Source organism: Salmo salar, chromosome ssa14, assembly GCF_905237065.1.
Source record: "Salmo salar chromosome ssa14, Ssal_v3.1, whole genome shotgun sequence".
Taxonomy (NCBI): domain Eukaryota; kingdom Metazoa; phylum Chordata; class Actinopteri; order Salmoniformes; family Salmonidae; genus Salmo; species Salmo salar.
Genome location: NC_059455.1, coordinates 14,854,510 through 14,873,452, shown reverse-complemented (window position 1 = coordinate 14,873,452; position 18,943 = coordinate 14,854,510). Strand labels below are relative to the sequence as shown.

Sequence of the window (18,943 nt, the reverse complement as noted above, 5' to 3'; positions counted from 1 at the left end):
GTCAGTGTCCAATAAAATGTACAGTCACAGGAAGGGATAGTTAACTTTCCAAATGTATTTATTTACTGATATTATACTACAGGATAACTTCTGTTTCAGAAACATAACTGACCCGCACATAATTCAAACAAAGAGAATTTGTAATTATTCATTGAGATTGTGCATTCTCCCTTACATATATATTCAGCAACACTTCACAAATGTAATAAACATGAACTCATATGGGACAAGGCTGTATTGAGATAATGCATTTCAATATACACTCAGCGGACAGTTTAGGTACACCCATCTAGTACCGGGTCAGATCCCCCTTTGCCTCCAAAACAGCCCGAATACTTGGCATGGATTCTACAAGGTGTCGGGAAACGTTCCACAGGGATGTTGGTCCATGCTGAGGTGAAGGCATCAGAGTTAATGCATATTGGATGGCGGTACAGTCGTGCTGCCAACACCCCGTTCAGTCTCATCCCAAAGATCCTCTACTGGGTTCAGTCAGCAACAATGTTCATATATGCTGTGGCGTTCAATTGATATCAAGGGACCTAAGGTATGCCAGGAAAACATTCCCCACACCACTACACCAGACTGTACCGATGACACTAGGCAGGATGGGGCCATGGACTCATGTTGCTTACGCCAAATCCTGACATCAGCATGAGTCAACAGGAACCGGGATTCGTCGGACCAGGTGATGTTGTTCCATTCCTCAGTTGTCCAGTGTTGGTGATCACGTGCCCAATGAAGCGTCTTGTTTTTAGCTGATAGGAGCGGTGTGGTGGTCTGCTGTAATAGCCCATCCATGACAAGGATCGACGAGTTTCGCGTTCCCGAGATGCCATTCTGCACACCATTGTTGTACTGCGCCGTTATGTCTGTGGCCCACCTGTTAGCTTGCACGATTCTTGCCATTCTCCTTAGCCCGCTTATGTCGAGCCGTTTCCACCTACAGGACTGCCACTGACTGGATGTTTGTCGCCCCATTCTTGGTAAACCCTAGACGTGTGTGAACAGCCCAGGAGGGCGGCCATTTCTGAGATACTGGTACCAGTGCGCCTGGCACTGACAATCATAACACTCTCAAATTCGCTTAGGTCACTCGTTTTGCCTATTCGAATGGTCAATCGAACAGTAACTGAATGCCTCGATGCCACAGGAGGTTGGTGTTAATTGGGGAGGACGGGTTCGTGGTAATGGCATTAGTGGAACGGTATCAAATACAAACACATGGCTTCCATGTGTTTGATTCCATTCGCTCGGTTCAGGCCATTACTATGAGCCGTCCTCCCCTCAGCAGCCTCCTGTGCTCGATGCCTGTCTGCTTGCTTTACAGTATATACTAAGCCACAGCCACGTGACTCACTGTAGAAGCGATCTATTTTCGTGAACGGGATGGTATACCTAATAAACTGGCTGCTGAGTGTTCAACTGCATTTCCCTGAGAAGTTGGGATAAGAACATTAGTGCAAAATCAATAGTGCAGAAATACTTGATGTGTGAAATGGATAATCTATCCAGTATTTATTTATATATATCTCCTATCACTCCATCTATAGCTTTAGATCTGGTTCAGTGTTTTGATCTGCCTGTGGCCTGAATCTGAATAAGAGTCAGGATCCTCCACCATTCTAACAGCCAGTGAGTTGTCATGTACCATGGAATGGCCCTTCTCACAGATTCATCACAATCCACGGATGGTGTAAATGAAGCTGATCAGGAACCCGCTATTCCCAATAACAAAGGCAAGAAGGGCAACGATTTTGAACCATGCATCCTGTGGAAAAAAACAAAACATTCAATTGCCAAATGCACAATATTATCCACATATGATCTCAGACAAATACAAACTGGCATTTTGCACCAATCTGTCATGACAGCCTTAATATCAAATGAGTAGCTAAAAACCAGCAGTTGATCTGGTTCTGGGTGCCAAGATTACTTTGGACCAGCAGTTGCTAGTAAATCCCATGCATTTACTCCAGAACAATCAAATAGCTTCTACAGGGCCTAATCAGACAAAGCTGACTTCATAAAAACATGTCCACCTCTGGCTTCAAAGCTGAATTCTTACTGGCCTTTACACTTCAAATTACTTAAAAGCTTCAGAGAACCCTTAGAATCTGTGCTTATGGCCTTACCCAAGTGCTGACCTCTGAGTCATCAGCAAGAATCCTCTGCTGATCATCAATGTCACTCGCTTTGGAAACAAAGTCACAAAATCCTGAAACAGGAAAAAGGATTTACCTTTAAGGAATATAACTTCTAAAATAGCATATGGGCTATTAACACATACACAGGGCAGTCGGAAAGTATTCAGACCCCTTGACTTCCCACATTATATTACAGCCTTATTATAAAATTGATAAAATAGTTTTCCCCCTCAAATCTACACACAACCCCATAATGACAAATCAAAAACAAGTTTACACATTCCAAATGTATACAGTATAAAAAACTGAAATATCATATTTAGAGTACATGTGTTTTCAGACCCTTTACTCAGTACTTTGTTGAAGCACCTTGGCAGCGATTACAACCTCGAGTCTTCTTGGGTATGACACAAGCTTGGCACATTTGTATTTGGGGAGTTTCCCCCATTTCTTTGCACATACTCAAGCTCTGTCAGGTTGGATGGAGAGTGTCGCTGCACAGCCATTTTCAGCCCTCTCCAGAGATGTTTGACCAGGTTCAAGTCCGGGGTCTGGTTGGGCCAAAGCCGCTCCTGTGTTGTCTTGGCTGTGTGCTTAGGGTCGCTGCCCTGTTGGAAGGTGAAGCGTCGCCCCAGTCAGAGGTCCTGAGCAGGTTCTCATCAAGGATCTCTGGACTTTGCTCCATTCATCTTTCCCTCAGTCCTGACTAGTTGCCCAGTCCCTGAAAAACATCCCCACAGCATGATGCTGCCACCACGCTTCACCGTAGGGATGGTGCCAGGTTTCCTCCTTCTCGTCACCTCCCTGACCAAGGCCTTCCAGACATGCTTGGCATTCAGGCCAAAAAGTTCAATCTTAGGGATAGGCATCCCGCCAGCGGGACACCTGTCGACAACATCCGATGAAATTGGAGGGAGCACAATTCAAATAATCGTAATATTAAACATACTTGTATCTTATAACACTTAAAAGCTTAAATTCTTGTTAATCTAACTGCGTTGACTGATTTACAGAAGGCTTTACAGAGAAAGCATACCATGCGATTGTCGGAGGATGGCGCCCCACATCAACATTTTTCAACCAGCACAGACGTCACAAAGGGATTAAATAAATCACTTACTTTTGAAAATCTTCCTGTTTGCAATCCCAAGTGTCCCAGCTACAACATGAATGGTTGTTTTGTTAGATAAAATCCTTTATATCCAAAAAGTCAGTTTAGTTGGCACCATCGATTTCAGTAATCCAAAGTCGTTCAACAGAGTCCAAAAAGCTACTGCTAAACTTCATCCAAACAAGTCTAACGACATTTCCATTTAATCCTCAGGTACCCTAAAATGTAAATAAACAATATGTCATACAAAAGTAATATGTTCAATAGGTAAGTAAAATTAGTAATTAGCCGAAAGACTGATATTGTTCCGGTGCTCTCTTCACTAAAACTAAATTCTTGCTCGTTTTTCAAGAAACAAGCCTGAAACCTTGAACGAAGACTGTTGACATCTAGTGGAAGCCATAGGAATTGCAAACTGGGAGCCGGAATTACATAGGAACAATAGCTTTCCATTTTAGAGCCTGGGACCTCAAAACAATTCTGATTGGTTTTTCGCCTGCCATATCAATTCTGTTACAGTCTGACATTATTTTAACAGTTTTAGAAACTTCAAAGTGTTCTCTATATGCATATCCTGGCTTCTGGACCTTAGTAACAGGCAGTTTCCTGAATTTCCACCTGACTGACGTGCCCAAAGTAAACTAGACCCTATCCCCCGTCATGTGCCTTTTACTGAGGAGTGGGTTCTGTATGGCACTTTACCATAAAGGCCTGATTGGTGGAATTCTGCAGAGATGGTTGTCCTTCTGGAAGGTTCTCCCATCTCCACAGAGGAACCCTGAAGCTCTGTCAGAGTGACCATTGGGTTCTTGGTCACCTCCCTGACCAAGGCCCTTCTCCCCTGATTGCTCAGTTTGGCTGGGCTGCCAGCTCTAGGAAGAGTCTTGGTGGTTCCAAACTTCTTCCACTTAAGGAGACCATTATGTTCTTGGGGACCTTCAATGCTGCAGACATTGTTTGGTACCCTTACCCTGATCTGTGCCATGACACAATCCTCTTGGAGCTCTAGGGACAATTCCTTCGACCTCATGGCTTGGTTTTTGCTTTGACATGCACTGTCAACTGTGGGACCTTATAGACAGGTGTGCCTTTCCAAATCATGTCCAATCAATTGAATTTACCACAGTTGGACTCCAATCAAGTTGTAGAAACATCTCAAGGATGATCAATGGAAACCAGATGCAGCTGAGCTCAATTTCAAGTCTCATAGCAAAGGGTCTCAATATTGTGATATTTCCTAATATATACACAAACAAAACAATAATCTGTTTCTACTTTGTCATTATGGGGTATTGTGATTAGATTGAGGGGGGAAAAAAATATGGGAAAAGTCAAGGGGTCTGAATACATTGCATAACCTGTTAAGTAGGTTGAAATAAATGGGAGGATGTGTGCATTGTCTTAAAACTAGATATACACACACCTAATCATATGATTGAATAACTGCTCATTTGAAGAATTCAATAAGTTGCCATATAGCAAGAATGGAAGTAATGCATTTGCACATCAAAGTCCGATGAAAGATTCAACTTCTCACTGACGTCACAACTAATGGTGATCAACAGGCCGATTACTTACCTGTTTTAATGTAGCCTTTTTTATGGAGCCCAAGTAGCACCCTCAAGAGGACGACCCATGCCAGGAACCCAGCCAGAACCCCCAGGCGCCAGGAGTGAGGCAGGAGCACAGATTGCTGGCCCGTCCCCAAAAACATTGCCGCAACTGCATCACAACAGGAAGTGAGTATCACATAAGGGATAAGATTTTTCCCTGACCATGTGACATGACCAGGAAAAACTCTGGGCCCAATGCTGCATTCACATGCTCGTCAGAAGTGGGAAACCTCCCAATAAGGTCCGATATGATTGTGTTCAAGGGCTTTTGAAGTCGGAACAATTAGCTAAAAAAGATAGCTAACGTTGCTAATAATACAGTAAGCTAGCTTGACAATACTGTCAAACTACCTTCATTATCCACATGGATAAGTTTGAAAAACTGATTTGTCGTCATCTTTCGATTGAAAAGGTGAGGTCAGTGGTGAAATGAAACTCGGCCACTCAGGTAAAAGCAAATCTTGAAATTACTTGGGTTGTTCAAGTAAAAAACTTTGTATTTCTGATACTCCGACAGCCCTTGAATGCACCACTAGTTATAGAAAGGACCCAGAGCTTTTCCTGGTAAAGTCACATGATCAGGAAAAACTCCTGGCCCTAAACAGGATTTACTCTGATGGGAAGTGATCCTCAGCTAGCTACTCAATAACAGTGACATTCAATCAGACAATTAGGACTTTGTATGCATTAAGTTATTTAGCTTGAGTATCAAATATGTACTAAGAGAACAGAAGAATTTCCAGAAGGTTGACTAACCAGCCATAATCTCAGCAACAGTCCCAGCTCCCCAATGCAGCCAATTAAACACCCACCTCCTGCAAAGAAAGAACAGCTAATCAGTGCTAAGAATACAGGCTAATAATAGAATAACACTTACATCACAGCCATGGAATGGATAGAGAAAACAAAGGCACCAGAGTCAATATACAATCCATCCATTACTTGTATGGGTAATGGTAGCACTTAATGTTAAACATTTTGATCATGGAATAGGTTAACAAATCATTTATGTACATATTTTAAATTCAATATCAACAAGTGTGTATTAAACCGTTTTGTATGAGGTCTACGTAATAATGTTTACGAGCAGTTTAGCAAAGCATTTCCAGCATTAGAATCTTCCATTGCTGTATAGAGTACTTGAGTATAGCCCTGTGAGATGGTTGGTGGTCAATTGGGCTGTGGATAGGGCTTTACCTGGAGGAGTCAGGGGGAGGTCTGAGAGTGGCCATGATAGGCTGAAGGAGAGCCAGGGTTAGTACAGTACATCCCAGGTAGGGATGGGCCCCAGCACGCTGGAGATGACACCAGAAAGACAAATGCTCTGTATTAAACACTAAAGCCCTCCACGCAATCAAACTTTTTTTTTTTTTTTACCCGGACTACCTACATTGACACTTTTTGCACACACATACTTACACCCCAGCACACACACTCACTCTCCCTGCTACTGTATCATCTGTCCTGTTGCCTAGTCACTTTACTCCTACCCATCTGTACATAGCTACCTCAATTCTCGTAAACCTGCACAGCGACTCAGTACTGGTACTCCCTGTATAGAGCCATGTTATTTTTTACTCGTTATTGTTCTTCACTGTATTTATTCCTTGTGTCTAGGGATGCACATTTTGGGGAATATTCAGAGGTGGAAACCTTCGTGGAAATATGCAAATTGATATTAATACTATTTAAATGTAGATGTTTTTTGCAATGGATATATCTACCATATCATATGGTGACAGAAACCTTTTACCTTATAAGTAGACACTTGCAAATGATTAAATCCTTTCAATAGAAATAAAACAATTTAGTTATGAATTGAACTTCAATTAAATGAGTTGACTCTTCACATGGGATGATTTCACTGAACAAAAGGGAATATTGAATGATCCCTCACATCTCCCAAACATTTATCTGTAAAATGATAGTTTAGAAACTAAAGTTTTGGTTGTCTTCCTCTCAGGCTTCCATGTCTTCTCCCTGGACCTCAATGTCCACCTCTTGAACATCAGACTGAGGCCTCATCTTCACTATCACTTTCCAAACTTGAGTATGGCTCGTTGTCAGGCTCAAAGACACTCAAATTTGCCCAGATGGCCACGAATTGTTCAACCCTTGTATTGGTCATTGTTCCCAAACAAGGACCAGTTGCCCTCTGAGGCGGCTGATGTTGGAATTTGGAGGCCACAGGGGAAAGAGCCTCAAAGCCACAAAGTCCCTTCCACCAGGTGGCTGATGAGATGTTGGCACAACTGCCATATTGCATCTCCAACCCAAAGCCCTTGCTTGGAAGTGTACTTCGCCAGACTGGCAAGAACCTTGCCCTCATCCAGGCCAAGGTGGCGAGACACAGCAGCGATGACACCATAGGCCTTCTTGATCTCTGCACCAGACAGGATGCTCTTGCCGCATACTTGGGGTACAATATGTACGCTGCAGCATGTATGAGCTTCAGGCAGAAGTCTTTTTGATGCATTTCAGAACTGCAGTTCTCTGCTTGGAGCAACAGTGAAGTGGGCAGGGCAGTACAGATTTCTCTTACATCTGCAAGCAGAGTGAATATCAGACAGGATGGCATTGTCTCCCTCAATCCATGCAATGGCTACAGGCTGCTTACCACTCTCTCCCAAAATACATCATCCAGGAGGATCCTCTTGACGGTGCTACCGATATTGGCAGACTAATATGGCCATTTCTTGGAGACTCCTTCCCCGCCAGGAGACTGTCAAACATGATGACAACACCACCCCAACGGGTGTTGCTGGGCAGCTTCAATGTGGTGCCCTTATTCTTCTCACTTTGCTTGGTGAGAAAGATTGCTGCTATAACTTGACCCTTCACATACCTAACCATTTCCTTGGCTCTCTTGTAGAGTGTATCCATTGTTTTCAGTGCCATGATGTCCTTGAGGAGCAGATTCAATGCATGAGCAGCACATCCAATGGGTGTGCTGTGAGGGTAGGACTCCACTTTAGACCAAGCAGCCTTCATGTTCACAGCATTGTCTGTCACCAGTGCAAATACCTTCTGTGGTCCAAGGTCATTGATGACTGCCTTCAGCTCATCTGCAATGTAGAGACCGGTGTCTGTGCTCTTGTAGAATACTGGTTGAGATGTTAATTATTCCTTGCCCACAAACATTCAACCACCCATCAGAGATGATTGCAATACAGTCTGCTTTCTTGATGATTTGCTTGACCTTCACTTGAACTCTGCATCCAACAAATGATTAGATAAAGCATGTCTGGTTGGAGGGGTGTATGCTGGGCAAAGAACATTCAGAAATCTCTTCCAATACACATTGCCTGTGAGCAGAGGTGAACCAGTTGCATACACAGCTCGAGCAAGACATTCATCAGCATTTCTCTGACTATGTTCCTCCATCAAGTCAAAAACTTCTGATTCCAGGATGACCATGAGCTGTTGCTATCGATAAGGTGTCCGATTCATCATTTTCACCTCGAATAGAGACTTTTGTCAGAGGTTGCTTGTTGTGAGTGCTGAGGGAACTTCAAGCACTTGGCCAGATGTTTCTGCACCTTTGTTGCATTCTTCACATATGATTTGGCACAGTATTTGCAAGTGTACACAGCTTTTCCTTCTACATTAGCTGCAGTGCAATGTCTCCACACCTCAAATACTGCCAATGGCATTCTCCTGGAAAGATTAGAAAAAAAAAAAAAAAGTGTTAAAACACAATTCAATGTACAGATAGTTAAGCAGTTAGATTCAACTCCCTTGTAAGAAATGTTTTAAAATGAAACCTGTACGGAAACAGGTGGATAAACTCCTCAGTTAGCAGGCTCAAGCAAGCTAAATTCCACATGGTAGCAAAAACTAACTAGAAGAAATTGTTAACAAGTTAAAAAGGATTTAAACACTGCTGTAGGCTACTATTTAAAAACTCATGCATGTCATAAAATATATTCACCCCACCCAGTATTGTAATCAAAACTTACCAGAAAGCATGTAGTCCTTGGCTCAGACAGTGTAGTAGTGTGGGCTCAATTGCATCTCAGTGTGCAAGATCATGAGAATCAGCTGTACATGTGATGGAAGAATGCACTGTGCATGCCGAGGGTTGCAATTCCATTGGGGATAGTTTAACTAAAATATGCCACAAGACCTAGAATTGCCTTGTTATCCCACAAATAAGGTTCACTGTTATAACCTAACTTTGATGAATTTTAGAAAAATTCCCATGTTTAACATCCCATGGAAATTTTACAACCCTACTCATGTCACTATTTCCATTTTATCTTTACCTCTGCATTGTTGGAAAAGGACCCGTAAGTAAGCATTTCACTGTTAGTCTACACCGGTTGTTGACAAAGCATGTGACAAATAAATTTGATTTGAACAACTTTTCTTCTGAAGCCTCTGTTTAAGGTAACATGCATTACAGTATTCAGTCAGTAGCATAAACAAAGCCCTGCTGCATAAACATTTCTAAGAGAAATGGTTGAATCGGTCCATGACAGTTACATTATAGTCAGGCACTCAAAATAGAAAACTCCTCATCTGACAACAAGATGCAATGCCCTCTGCTGGCTAAACAAGGTTAAGGCAGTGTATAACATCACAAGCATGAGGAAGAATAAGAGGGATTTTGTGTGTGCTAATGCTTACCTTACTCCAACCTCCTCTGTAGATGAAGGGAAGAGTGAAGGCCACACAGGTAAGCAGCACTGTTAAGATCATCAACCCTCGATGTACCTGGACAAACACAGAACACGTTGATGCTTATCACCTTTAAGCAGTGACAGCAATGTAAATACTTTGCTTCTTTTACATACCTGGAACCAAATTTTCTGACCAAACAGTGTTCTCTCTGGCCAATCAGGCTTGAAGTAGCTGGCTAGGAAAGTACCTGTGCTCCCAGCCAACATCCAGGCAATTAACATCAGAATGCCTGATATTACAAAAGAGATAACGGGTATTACAGATGGGAATCAGACCAAAACTTTGAGGAGCTAAAATCATTCATAAATCAAGTCATGAAATACTGTATGTATCAAATTGTGGACCTGTCTGACATGGCATATTGACATGGTATTGCGCATAGAACTGAATGTTGGTTTTATGTAGTTACAGAATTCTACATTTGTTTGCCTATCATTTTCAGTCTCCAGTCTACTCACTGTGAAATTTCATGAGAAGTGGTGATCGAGAGCCATTGAGAATCTCTGCTGGGCCGTTGATGACCGACTGCTGTGAGGATATGAGGGGTTGGCGGTCATGCCTTTGCACCTCGCCTCAAAACAATGGTTTGAGAGAGAGACAAGTTAGCAGCAAGTCACTTACAGTAGCTATAGGCTTCTCATAAAGGTAGTATGTCACCATGAGTGACATACAACGGATGTGCCAGTGAAAGTGACATTCCACTGGGAACACAAAGGTTGAATCAAGATTGAAATGACATGGAAACAATGAAATTAAGTTAAACCAATGTGGAAAAGATGAGGAATTGACATGTGCTCAGTGGGATATAAACAGGAAGACTCCAGCTATAGAAATATGGCCTACAGTTAAATGGATGCATGCTGTTGTGTGACAGCAAGTCATTTCAGAGCCAGCATTAAACACTTTGCTTCTCAACCCTCAACCGCAAAACCTTTCATCTATATTGTCACTTCTTATCATTTCCGTCATAAAGTCGTCATTAAGTGGAAAAGTATTTTCTTATTTCACAATGCACCTAAAATGATAGAACGTCTCAATCGCAACATATTTTATACCACAGGATTGATTTGACATTTACTGTCATGGTAGCCAGTTGCGGAAGCTTGGGTGTCATTAAACAATAATGTGAAATAAATGTTTGTTATGAGACTTTACCCTGAGGGCAATAACACAAGCCAACCTCATAAAACAAACTCCTTGACCTCAGTCGACAGATAACACCCACATGACATTTTTGTGAACTACGCGATAACTAGAGTAAAGTCAGGGAGCTTAGATCCTAAAGAACCGGATCTGAAGTTGCCTTTATATTTTGTGATGTACTGTAAAAGATGTAGCTGTATGCAAAAGACAATCTGCTAATGGATGTAATAAAGGAAACAATTTGCAATACAGCCCATTCTTGTACAGTAATTAGATAGCTATTAAAATGTGGGGAAGACCTTTCCAGTACCCCAACACTACTACAATAAAAACTATATCACAGATCCAATCTAAAGTAAAACATTTTTTTTTTTACTTAAGTACTTTGTTGTGTCAGCATCCAGCAGTGAGCAGCTGGTGGTTGCATAGTAAAGGTGTCACTAGCCCGAACTCTAATTGAGCTAGTACCAGTTGTGAAAAATGGGCTGTGCTGGCCCGGGTTTCCCCCGAACCAGCTCGAATGAGAATTCCATTTGAACAGCTTGAATTTGGCCCTAATTTTAAGTGCCAGTGGAAACAGGGCTTAAGAGGTTTGCGATTTCAAATCAGCACACAACTACAATAAAAACTATATCACAGGTCCAATCTTTACCTGTATGCTCAAATCTGATCAATATGATTTTTGCATTCTGCCCTTTTTTTTTGGTTGTTGGTTACTCTTGTTATATTGGACAGGTACAAAACCATACCATGATCGTATATCATATTGCAACTCACCATATTCAGCTTCACCGTATGCCATGAACAGGTAATACGGTGCGTCCAGACTAAACCGGGTTGGGTCCTGTGGGACAAGAACTTGTCGACGAAACCGACACTGAATGACTCCATCCGCCAATCTCCAGGCCACGTCTGTAAGAACATTCTATAGGAAAAGGAAATGGCATGTCCATACTCCGTTTAAATAAATGATTATAATATGCCTGATCTAATAAGTCATAGTCATGTTTGATTATTATGACTCATATTGATGAGTTGATGCTGACTGAGGAAGGTTTAATTTTCAAGCATTCAAGAAATTCTAGCTTGTCGCCAAGTCAGCCATACAATAGTTACAGTGCTACACATAAACCTGGCTCAACTAGAGGCCAGGTAGTAGGGTTGAATGACGGGAACAGGGTAACCGGAATTTATCGCCCAAAACCAATCCCTTTTCCCAGGATAAATAACTGCAAGAAACTGGTAAATAAATGATTTATGTGAACAGCATGGCGTGAAATGGAACCGTTAAATTATATGCAATGTCTAAATCTAGCTTCTCTACGGCCTCTGCATGATCAATCAACTCAGGGTGGGGACAGACAGCCCATCTCAGTATGGGGCGCAGTTCACAATGCATTCTGACCTATCATCTCATGATGGTAACTTTTTTTTTTCTTGTGACAGGTTTACATTTGCGGCAGCATAGTCTATGCTACAGTAATATGAAGAACGAAGGAATGTCTGATTTACCCATCTCCATCTTGGTGGGGGGGGGTCACCTTATTTTTTTTTAATTCTAAATGTAAGATTGGAATCTTTGTGGGTAGATGGACAGGTAGGATGACTGACAATAGTGAAGGTGAACAGGTGGTCACGGGTCAGGTGACAGGAATGGAGGAGGTTGAGGCAGGAATTCCTTTAACCACCTGAGCACCTTCACTATGGTCAGTGATCCTGCCTGTCCAGCTACCCACAGATTCCAATAATCTTACAATGGTCCTTCGAGCCGGACTGAACCAAAGACAGGTGCTAGAGGTGGAAGGGATACTGAACTCCAAACCCTTGGGATATCTCGCCGCCGACGTCGCTGACCCAGATCCGGTCACACGGAATCTGCTCCGAGACGACTCACTTCCTCAAGCCATGTATGCTGATACCAACCTCATTGGCAGACGCTGGTGGCGGCAGAGCCAGATCTTGGCCCGATTCATTCTGCGTGACCTACCAAGCCTACTGCACAGAGGGAAATGGCGGAGAGAAACAGCCAGCCTGGACACTGTCCAAGTAGTAACGATAATGGACCCTGAACTGTCTCGAGCCTCCCAGCCGGTGGGCCATATCACCAAGACCATGCCTGGTACCAATGGTCGTGTTAGATCAGTGGAGGTCCAGGTAAAGGACCGGACACATCCGACCAGTTGCCCGACTAATTCCTCTGAGATGATAGTTCAGATGAAAGGTAACAGAGTCGGTGGACTTACGTTGATTCGTGGACGCACAGAACGGCTGAATTAGACAGTTGGGGGAAGAGAAAGCAATGAGGTCGGGCGGTGGCGATTTCCTCCTTTTAATGAGTTGACATCTGACATTTCCACCTGACCTAATTAAAGCGCTCTGGCGCAGCTGCGCAAGTGTTCTATTGAAACCCATATCCATTCAATCTTCGTGAAGAGAATTGAACACCTTCTGCATCAAACTCTAGTCCTATATTATTCAAGGATGTCATTAGAATATTGAAGATGAGGACATCAAAAGGTATATAATTTAACTATTGAAAGCAATTAAAGAATGAAGCAATAGAGAAAGAGGGTAGGATATTATCAGGGGAATTTTTATGAAAGGTATATATGCATCAGGCTACTAAACATACAAATAGGCCCCATTATATTTCATGTATGTATTGGATAATGGCACAATCATTTGGTCTTTTTTTGGCTTGGTCTCATGACATGTTTTTAATGTAGGGCTCAGGTAGCGTCAGGCTTGAAAGTTCGAGCAAAGTGCTAATCAAAGCCAGATATAGGCCTAATTATAATGCTTTGGATTGACTGGTCCGGTTTTGGCGGGAAATACCGGGTTACTCGGGACAAAAGTGATTTATTCTCTGGATGGAACATCTGTAAAATATTGAACCCCAACAGGTAGGTCTATAGAAGAGACAATTCAAGTCAAATACTGTGGGGTTTCACCTCAGAGGCCTCCTTTGGGTAGGACCTTCCTTCGACATAAGCTGCGCTCACATCCACCAAGCCGTCATCCCTCACACATAGGTACATGTCATCATCCCCCTATCAACAGAATGAGGGAAGGAAAAGCATACCGTTACAGAGAAATGCTACAGTAACTTACCAAGCAAGTTATCAACCAATGCTAACTTACCATCCATGTGTCATGGGAGAGGGCGAAGGCAATGTAGCCGTCTGAGGGCCCACTGAGCTCAAACACCACAGTCTGACCCTTGGGGGCGAACGACAGGAAGAAGCACGATGGATCTTTTTCTGGGTCACATCCCACTGGGTCCAACAGGCAGGACTTCTGTTGGCCACAACCCACTGAGCTGAACTGAGATAGGAGGCATCAAGAAAGACAGTGAGAGAGACAGCGCATGAATGGGGGGTTTCTGTACCAAAACATAGTAATGTACACTGTTTATAGTCCATTATACAGTGCTTTCGGAAAGTATTGAGAACAGCCTTATTATAAAATGGATTAAATACAAAAAAATGTCCTCAATCTACACATGGTATCCCATAAGGACAAAATGAAAAAAGGTTTAAGAAAAAGTGACAGTTACATAATTATTCAGACCCTTTGCTATGAGACTTGAAATTGAGCTCAGGTGCATCCTGTTTCCATTGATCATCCTTGAGACACTTTTGGCTGATACCCGATATATTCATTGCCAAAAAAAAAAGATACCGATATTTAAAATTCAGCGGCCTTTTAAGCATTCTATATAGTTAGCTACAAAGCTGTACAGTGCAATATGAATGTCAGTACACACAATAGGCTGACTGGGGAGGTGACAGTCACAAGACAAGAGCTACAACGCTAATATTTGTGTAAACTCTTCAGTTGTGTTCTGTGGGTGTCACCGAGTAGACCGATACCCCATTGCATTGCTTCACATTCCAACCTTGTCTAGTCTAAATGTGGCATGAATCCACTTTCAAATAGGTACTTTTATTTTGAAGCAAACTGCAAATTCCACTATTGTGGCTAGCTTCACAACACATAACCCGGTCAGGTCAAGCCTCACTAGCCAGATTAAGCTAGCTTGCTGCTAATGTTAGCTTTGGGCAACAGGGTTAAGTAGCTGGCTAGCTATTTATTTTCATGAACTGAAGTTCAATTTCAATAGGCGAACAAGTGGCTACCTAGCTAATACTTAGTCACAAGGACTCCTAAATCATTGCTAAGAATAGTGAAAATGACTGCAGTTTCTATTGGTCATTGTTTTCAGGCTGTATTGGTGCTAGCTAGGTACTAATAATGCGTTCTAACCAACACTATTGTAAACACATCATTCGTGGCCAGTGTTTGCAGACTTTTGTACAGCTTTGACAGTGCTACTGATAGCAGTGGTGGCGCTTGGCTTGCATGTGCAAATTCCAGACAACATTTTATAATAGAACTGTTATTTGACATGTCAAATTAAAAACGTATTTAACGCATCAAAGTGTTATTTGACATGTATATTTTTTTGACACGCAAAGACCCAAACGGTGTTCCATAGTATGTCGTGAAACTAATAGCAGTGACGCTATTACTGTGTCACTCCAGTAGGGCAACATCTGAACAATAGCGCACTTGGCAACGTTAGTGTACCGGTGCTTGACTAGTTGTGAAAGCCAACATCACCCACAAAACGGTTCATTGTGAAGGGCAATGAATTCCATTATCTTGGCATTAATGGAGTTCGCAATTGAGTTGTCTTGCTGAAATTGTCTCTTTCAAATGACTGCTTGATCCACACAGCAGACATTGTTTAGGTTAGGAATGCTGTGTTGCACGTGTAGGGCAAAATTTTACGTGGCGTCATATAGGTATGCACGTCAGCTTTGATATCGGCGTGAAACTAGACATTGGGTCGATACCGATGTTGGCCTTTTTGGCTAATATCGTCCGATTCATATATATCTCATGTGTCCCAAGTTTCTATAACTTGATTGGAATCCAACTGTAGTACATTTTAAAAAAGGCACCCCTGTCTATATAAGGTCCCACATATTGACAGTGCAATCCAAGCCATGAAATCTAAGGAATTATCCGTAGAGCTCCAAGACAGGATTTTGTCGAGGCGCAGATCTGAGTACCAAAACATTTCTGACAGCCCGCTTGGAGTTTGCCAAATGGCACCTAAAGGACTAAGACCATGAGAAACAAGATTCTGGTCTGATGAAAAACCAAGATTGAACTCTTTGGCCTGAATGCCAAGCGTCACATCTGGAGGAAACCTTGCACCCCCACACACACACACACCAGTGAAGCATGGTGGTGGCAGCATCATGGTGTGGGAATGTTTCTCCGTGGCAGGGACTGGGAGATTAGTCAGGTTAAGGGAAAGATGAAGGGACCAAAGCACAGAGAAATCCTTGATGAAAACCTGCTCCAGAGCGCTCAGGAACCCAGACTGGGGGCGAAGGGTTGCCTTCCAACAGGACAATGACCCTAAGCACATAGCCAAGACAACGCAGGCGTGGCTTCGGGACAAGTCTCTGAATGTCCTCAGCCAGAGCCTGGACTTGAACCAGATCTAAGATCTCTGGAGAGACCTGAAAAAAGCTGTGAAGTGATGCTCCCCAGCCAACCTGACAGAGCTTGAGGGTGAAATACAGAGAAGAATGGGACAAACTCCCCAAATACAGGTGTGCCAAGCTTGTAGCATCATACCCAAGAAGACTTGAGGCTATAGTCACTGGTGCGTCAACAAGGTACTGGGTAAAGCGTCTGAACACTTATGTAAATGGGATATTTCATTTGTTTTTTTAAACTACATTTTCTAAAATGTCTTAACCTGTATTTGCTTTGTCATTATGGGGTACTGTGTGTACAGTGATGAGGAAAAAACTATAATCAATTTTAGAATAAGGCTGTAACGTAATAAAATGTAGATCGTCAAGGGGTATGAATACGTTCTGGATGCACTGTATGACTAAGTATGACTTACTGGTCTGGGCAACACAGAGGGAGTTGAAGTCATTATGGTAGTGGAAGGTGTGGTGGGTTTAGGTGGGATGGGAGTTACCCCACTCTGAGACACAACAGGACCAGGGATTTTCACCCAGAAAGTCTTGAAATGAGCTACTACTGTCACACTTAATTCAGAAACACACAAATTCATTGTTAACTGTACACTCAGGATATAATTTGCTGTAGATTGTAAATGACCATAGTATGTAATGGAAATGCATGTGTGAGACAGGGAAAGCAGATGAACTCTAAACACTCACAGAAATTCGACAGCGTCGGGTGAGTTTTGGGGAGCGTTCCAGATTACCACGACTTTTGTCTGTCTGGCATCACTTGTGTGACTGACAGCTGAACCCTAAAAAGCAAAACAAATCACTATAATAAAAAGCAAGAAATGTAGAGTATTGAGGCCATGCGTAACCTGAGGTCATTGTGAAGGATTCATTCCAAGCCAAATTAAAATAAACACATTTGCATAAAGGTCAGTAGGCCTACCGCAGTGTGGCCACATTTCAACAGTTGTGTGGTTTTAGGATTGGTCAGGATGAAGGAGCCAACAGCATCAGAGTCTGGATTGGATGCATTCCGAGCCTCAAGCAGGAATCCCTCAAAGTATGTCGTTCCAGATATGGTAACTAGGGACATTACATGACAGTGTAGGAGTGTGCTTGTGTTGGACCCAGAACAATTCTTTCAATGCCAATTGAATAAAATGCTGATAAAAGGGGTGGATGTCTAGTCTGCTGGATTTTCCCACATCCTCTTTTGATCCTAGTATGTTTCTACTCAGATTATTGTACACAGGAGCTCTAGAAAAACAGACGATGTGAAATGTATTGACAAACCCCTTTACTTCTGTTTGGAAATACCCTGATGAAGGTTACACTCCAAAATACATTGGAGTTAACAATTAAGAAGCTTTCTATTCACATTGTCTTGAAGAATTGCTGAATATATTCCTCTCTTGTATTACCAACTGTCATCATTACCTTGGATGTAATCTCCAGAACTGAATGTAGTGACATTGACAGCCAGAGTGTAGGGAGAGTGGCTGGTATTGGGGGCATGACCATGTATTGGCATCATACTCCCACAGGATTCAGTCACTTTTCCATCGGGGTAGGCATCAACTGATGTCAAACAAAGAGTCTGAACTAACAGCAGGATGGTCCCTAGTCTCCTACCCATCTAAAAAAGACAAAATACAAATAAAACCCTCCAATACACACCCTTGAAGGCAAGCATATGTTCATCAATAACCATTATTACCACCTACAAATGTAGCACTTGCAGATACACTACATGACCAAAAGTATGTGGACACCTGCTCGTCGAACATCTTAATCCAAAATCATGGGCATTAATATGGAGTTGGTCCCCCTTGGCTGCTATAATAGCCTGCATTCTTCTGGGAAGGCTTTCCACTAGATTTTAGAACATTGCTGCGGGGACTTGCGTCCATTCAGAAACAGCATTAGTGAGGTCTGGCACTGATGTTGGGAAATTAGGCCCGACTCACAGTCAATGTTCCAATTCACCCTAAAGGTGTTTGATGGGGTTGAGGTCAGGGCTCTGTGCAAGCCAGTCAAGTTCTTCCACACCAATCTCAACAAAACATTTGTGTATGGACCTCCCTTTGTGCATGGGTGCATTGCCATGCTGAAACAGGAAATGGCCTTCCCCAAACTGTTGCCACAAAGTTGGAAACACAGAATCGTCTAGAATGTCATTGTAGGCTGTAGCATTAAGATTTCCCTTCACTGGGACTAAGAGGCCTAGCCCGAACCATGAAAAACAGCCCCAGACCATTATTCCACCTTCACCAAACTCTACAGTTGGCACTATGTATTGGGGCAGGTACCGTTCTCCTGTCAGCAACAGGTGTGGCTGAAAAAGCTGAATCCACTAATTTGTAGGGGTGTCCGCATACTTTTGTTTATATAGTGTATTTCTCAGTTAGGCTCTTGAATATGCCACATGCTAAAACGGTGAAAGTTAACAGACAAAGCATTGAGCAAACCAATGAAAAATAGTATTCTAGCAGTAAGCTTTAAGTAATCCCAATAAAGCATGTGGTAATTTCAAACCAATGGAAAACAGTATGGGAAATGACAAACGACAGTTTAAAGGACATCTCTCGGACCATGTACTCACCTCCAGCATACTTTACTGCTTGCGAAAAGGATAGTATGCGTTTTATTACCTGAGCAAGGCTTTTTAAAGCTCATGCCCTGGGCGGTTCTTCCTCCAATGTGGGCTTGCCTTGTATGGGAAGAGGTACGGCTTACATA

General features: G+C 42.6%; 1 protein-coding gene across 1 annotated transcript; it reads right to left on the bottom strand.

Moving 5' to 3' along the window:
• Positions 1–40: 40 nt before the first annotated feature.
• On the bottom strand, positions 41–18,923 carry frrs1a (ferric-chelate reductase 1a). Its single transcript, XM_014139696.2, has 16 exons — positions 18,807–18,923; positions 17,642–17,840; positions 17,148–17,287; positions 16,913–17,007; positions 16,630–16,777; positions 13,839–14,021; positions 13,649–13,747; positions 11,475–11,622; positions 10,013–10,126; positions 9,668–9,783; positions 9,501–9,587; positions 6,069–6,166; positions 5,628–5,686; positions 4,837–4,980; positions 2,136–2,218; positions 41–1,771 (listed from the first exon to the last, which is right to left on the bottom strand). Exons 1-16 carry the CDS (start codon positions 18,813–18,815, stop codon positions 1,679–1,681), a joined length of 1,815 nt encoding a protein of 604 aa, XP_013995171.1. The 5' UTR covers positions 18,816–18,923; the 3' UTR covers positions 41–1,678.
• Positions 18,924–18,943: the final 20 nt, after the last annotated feature.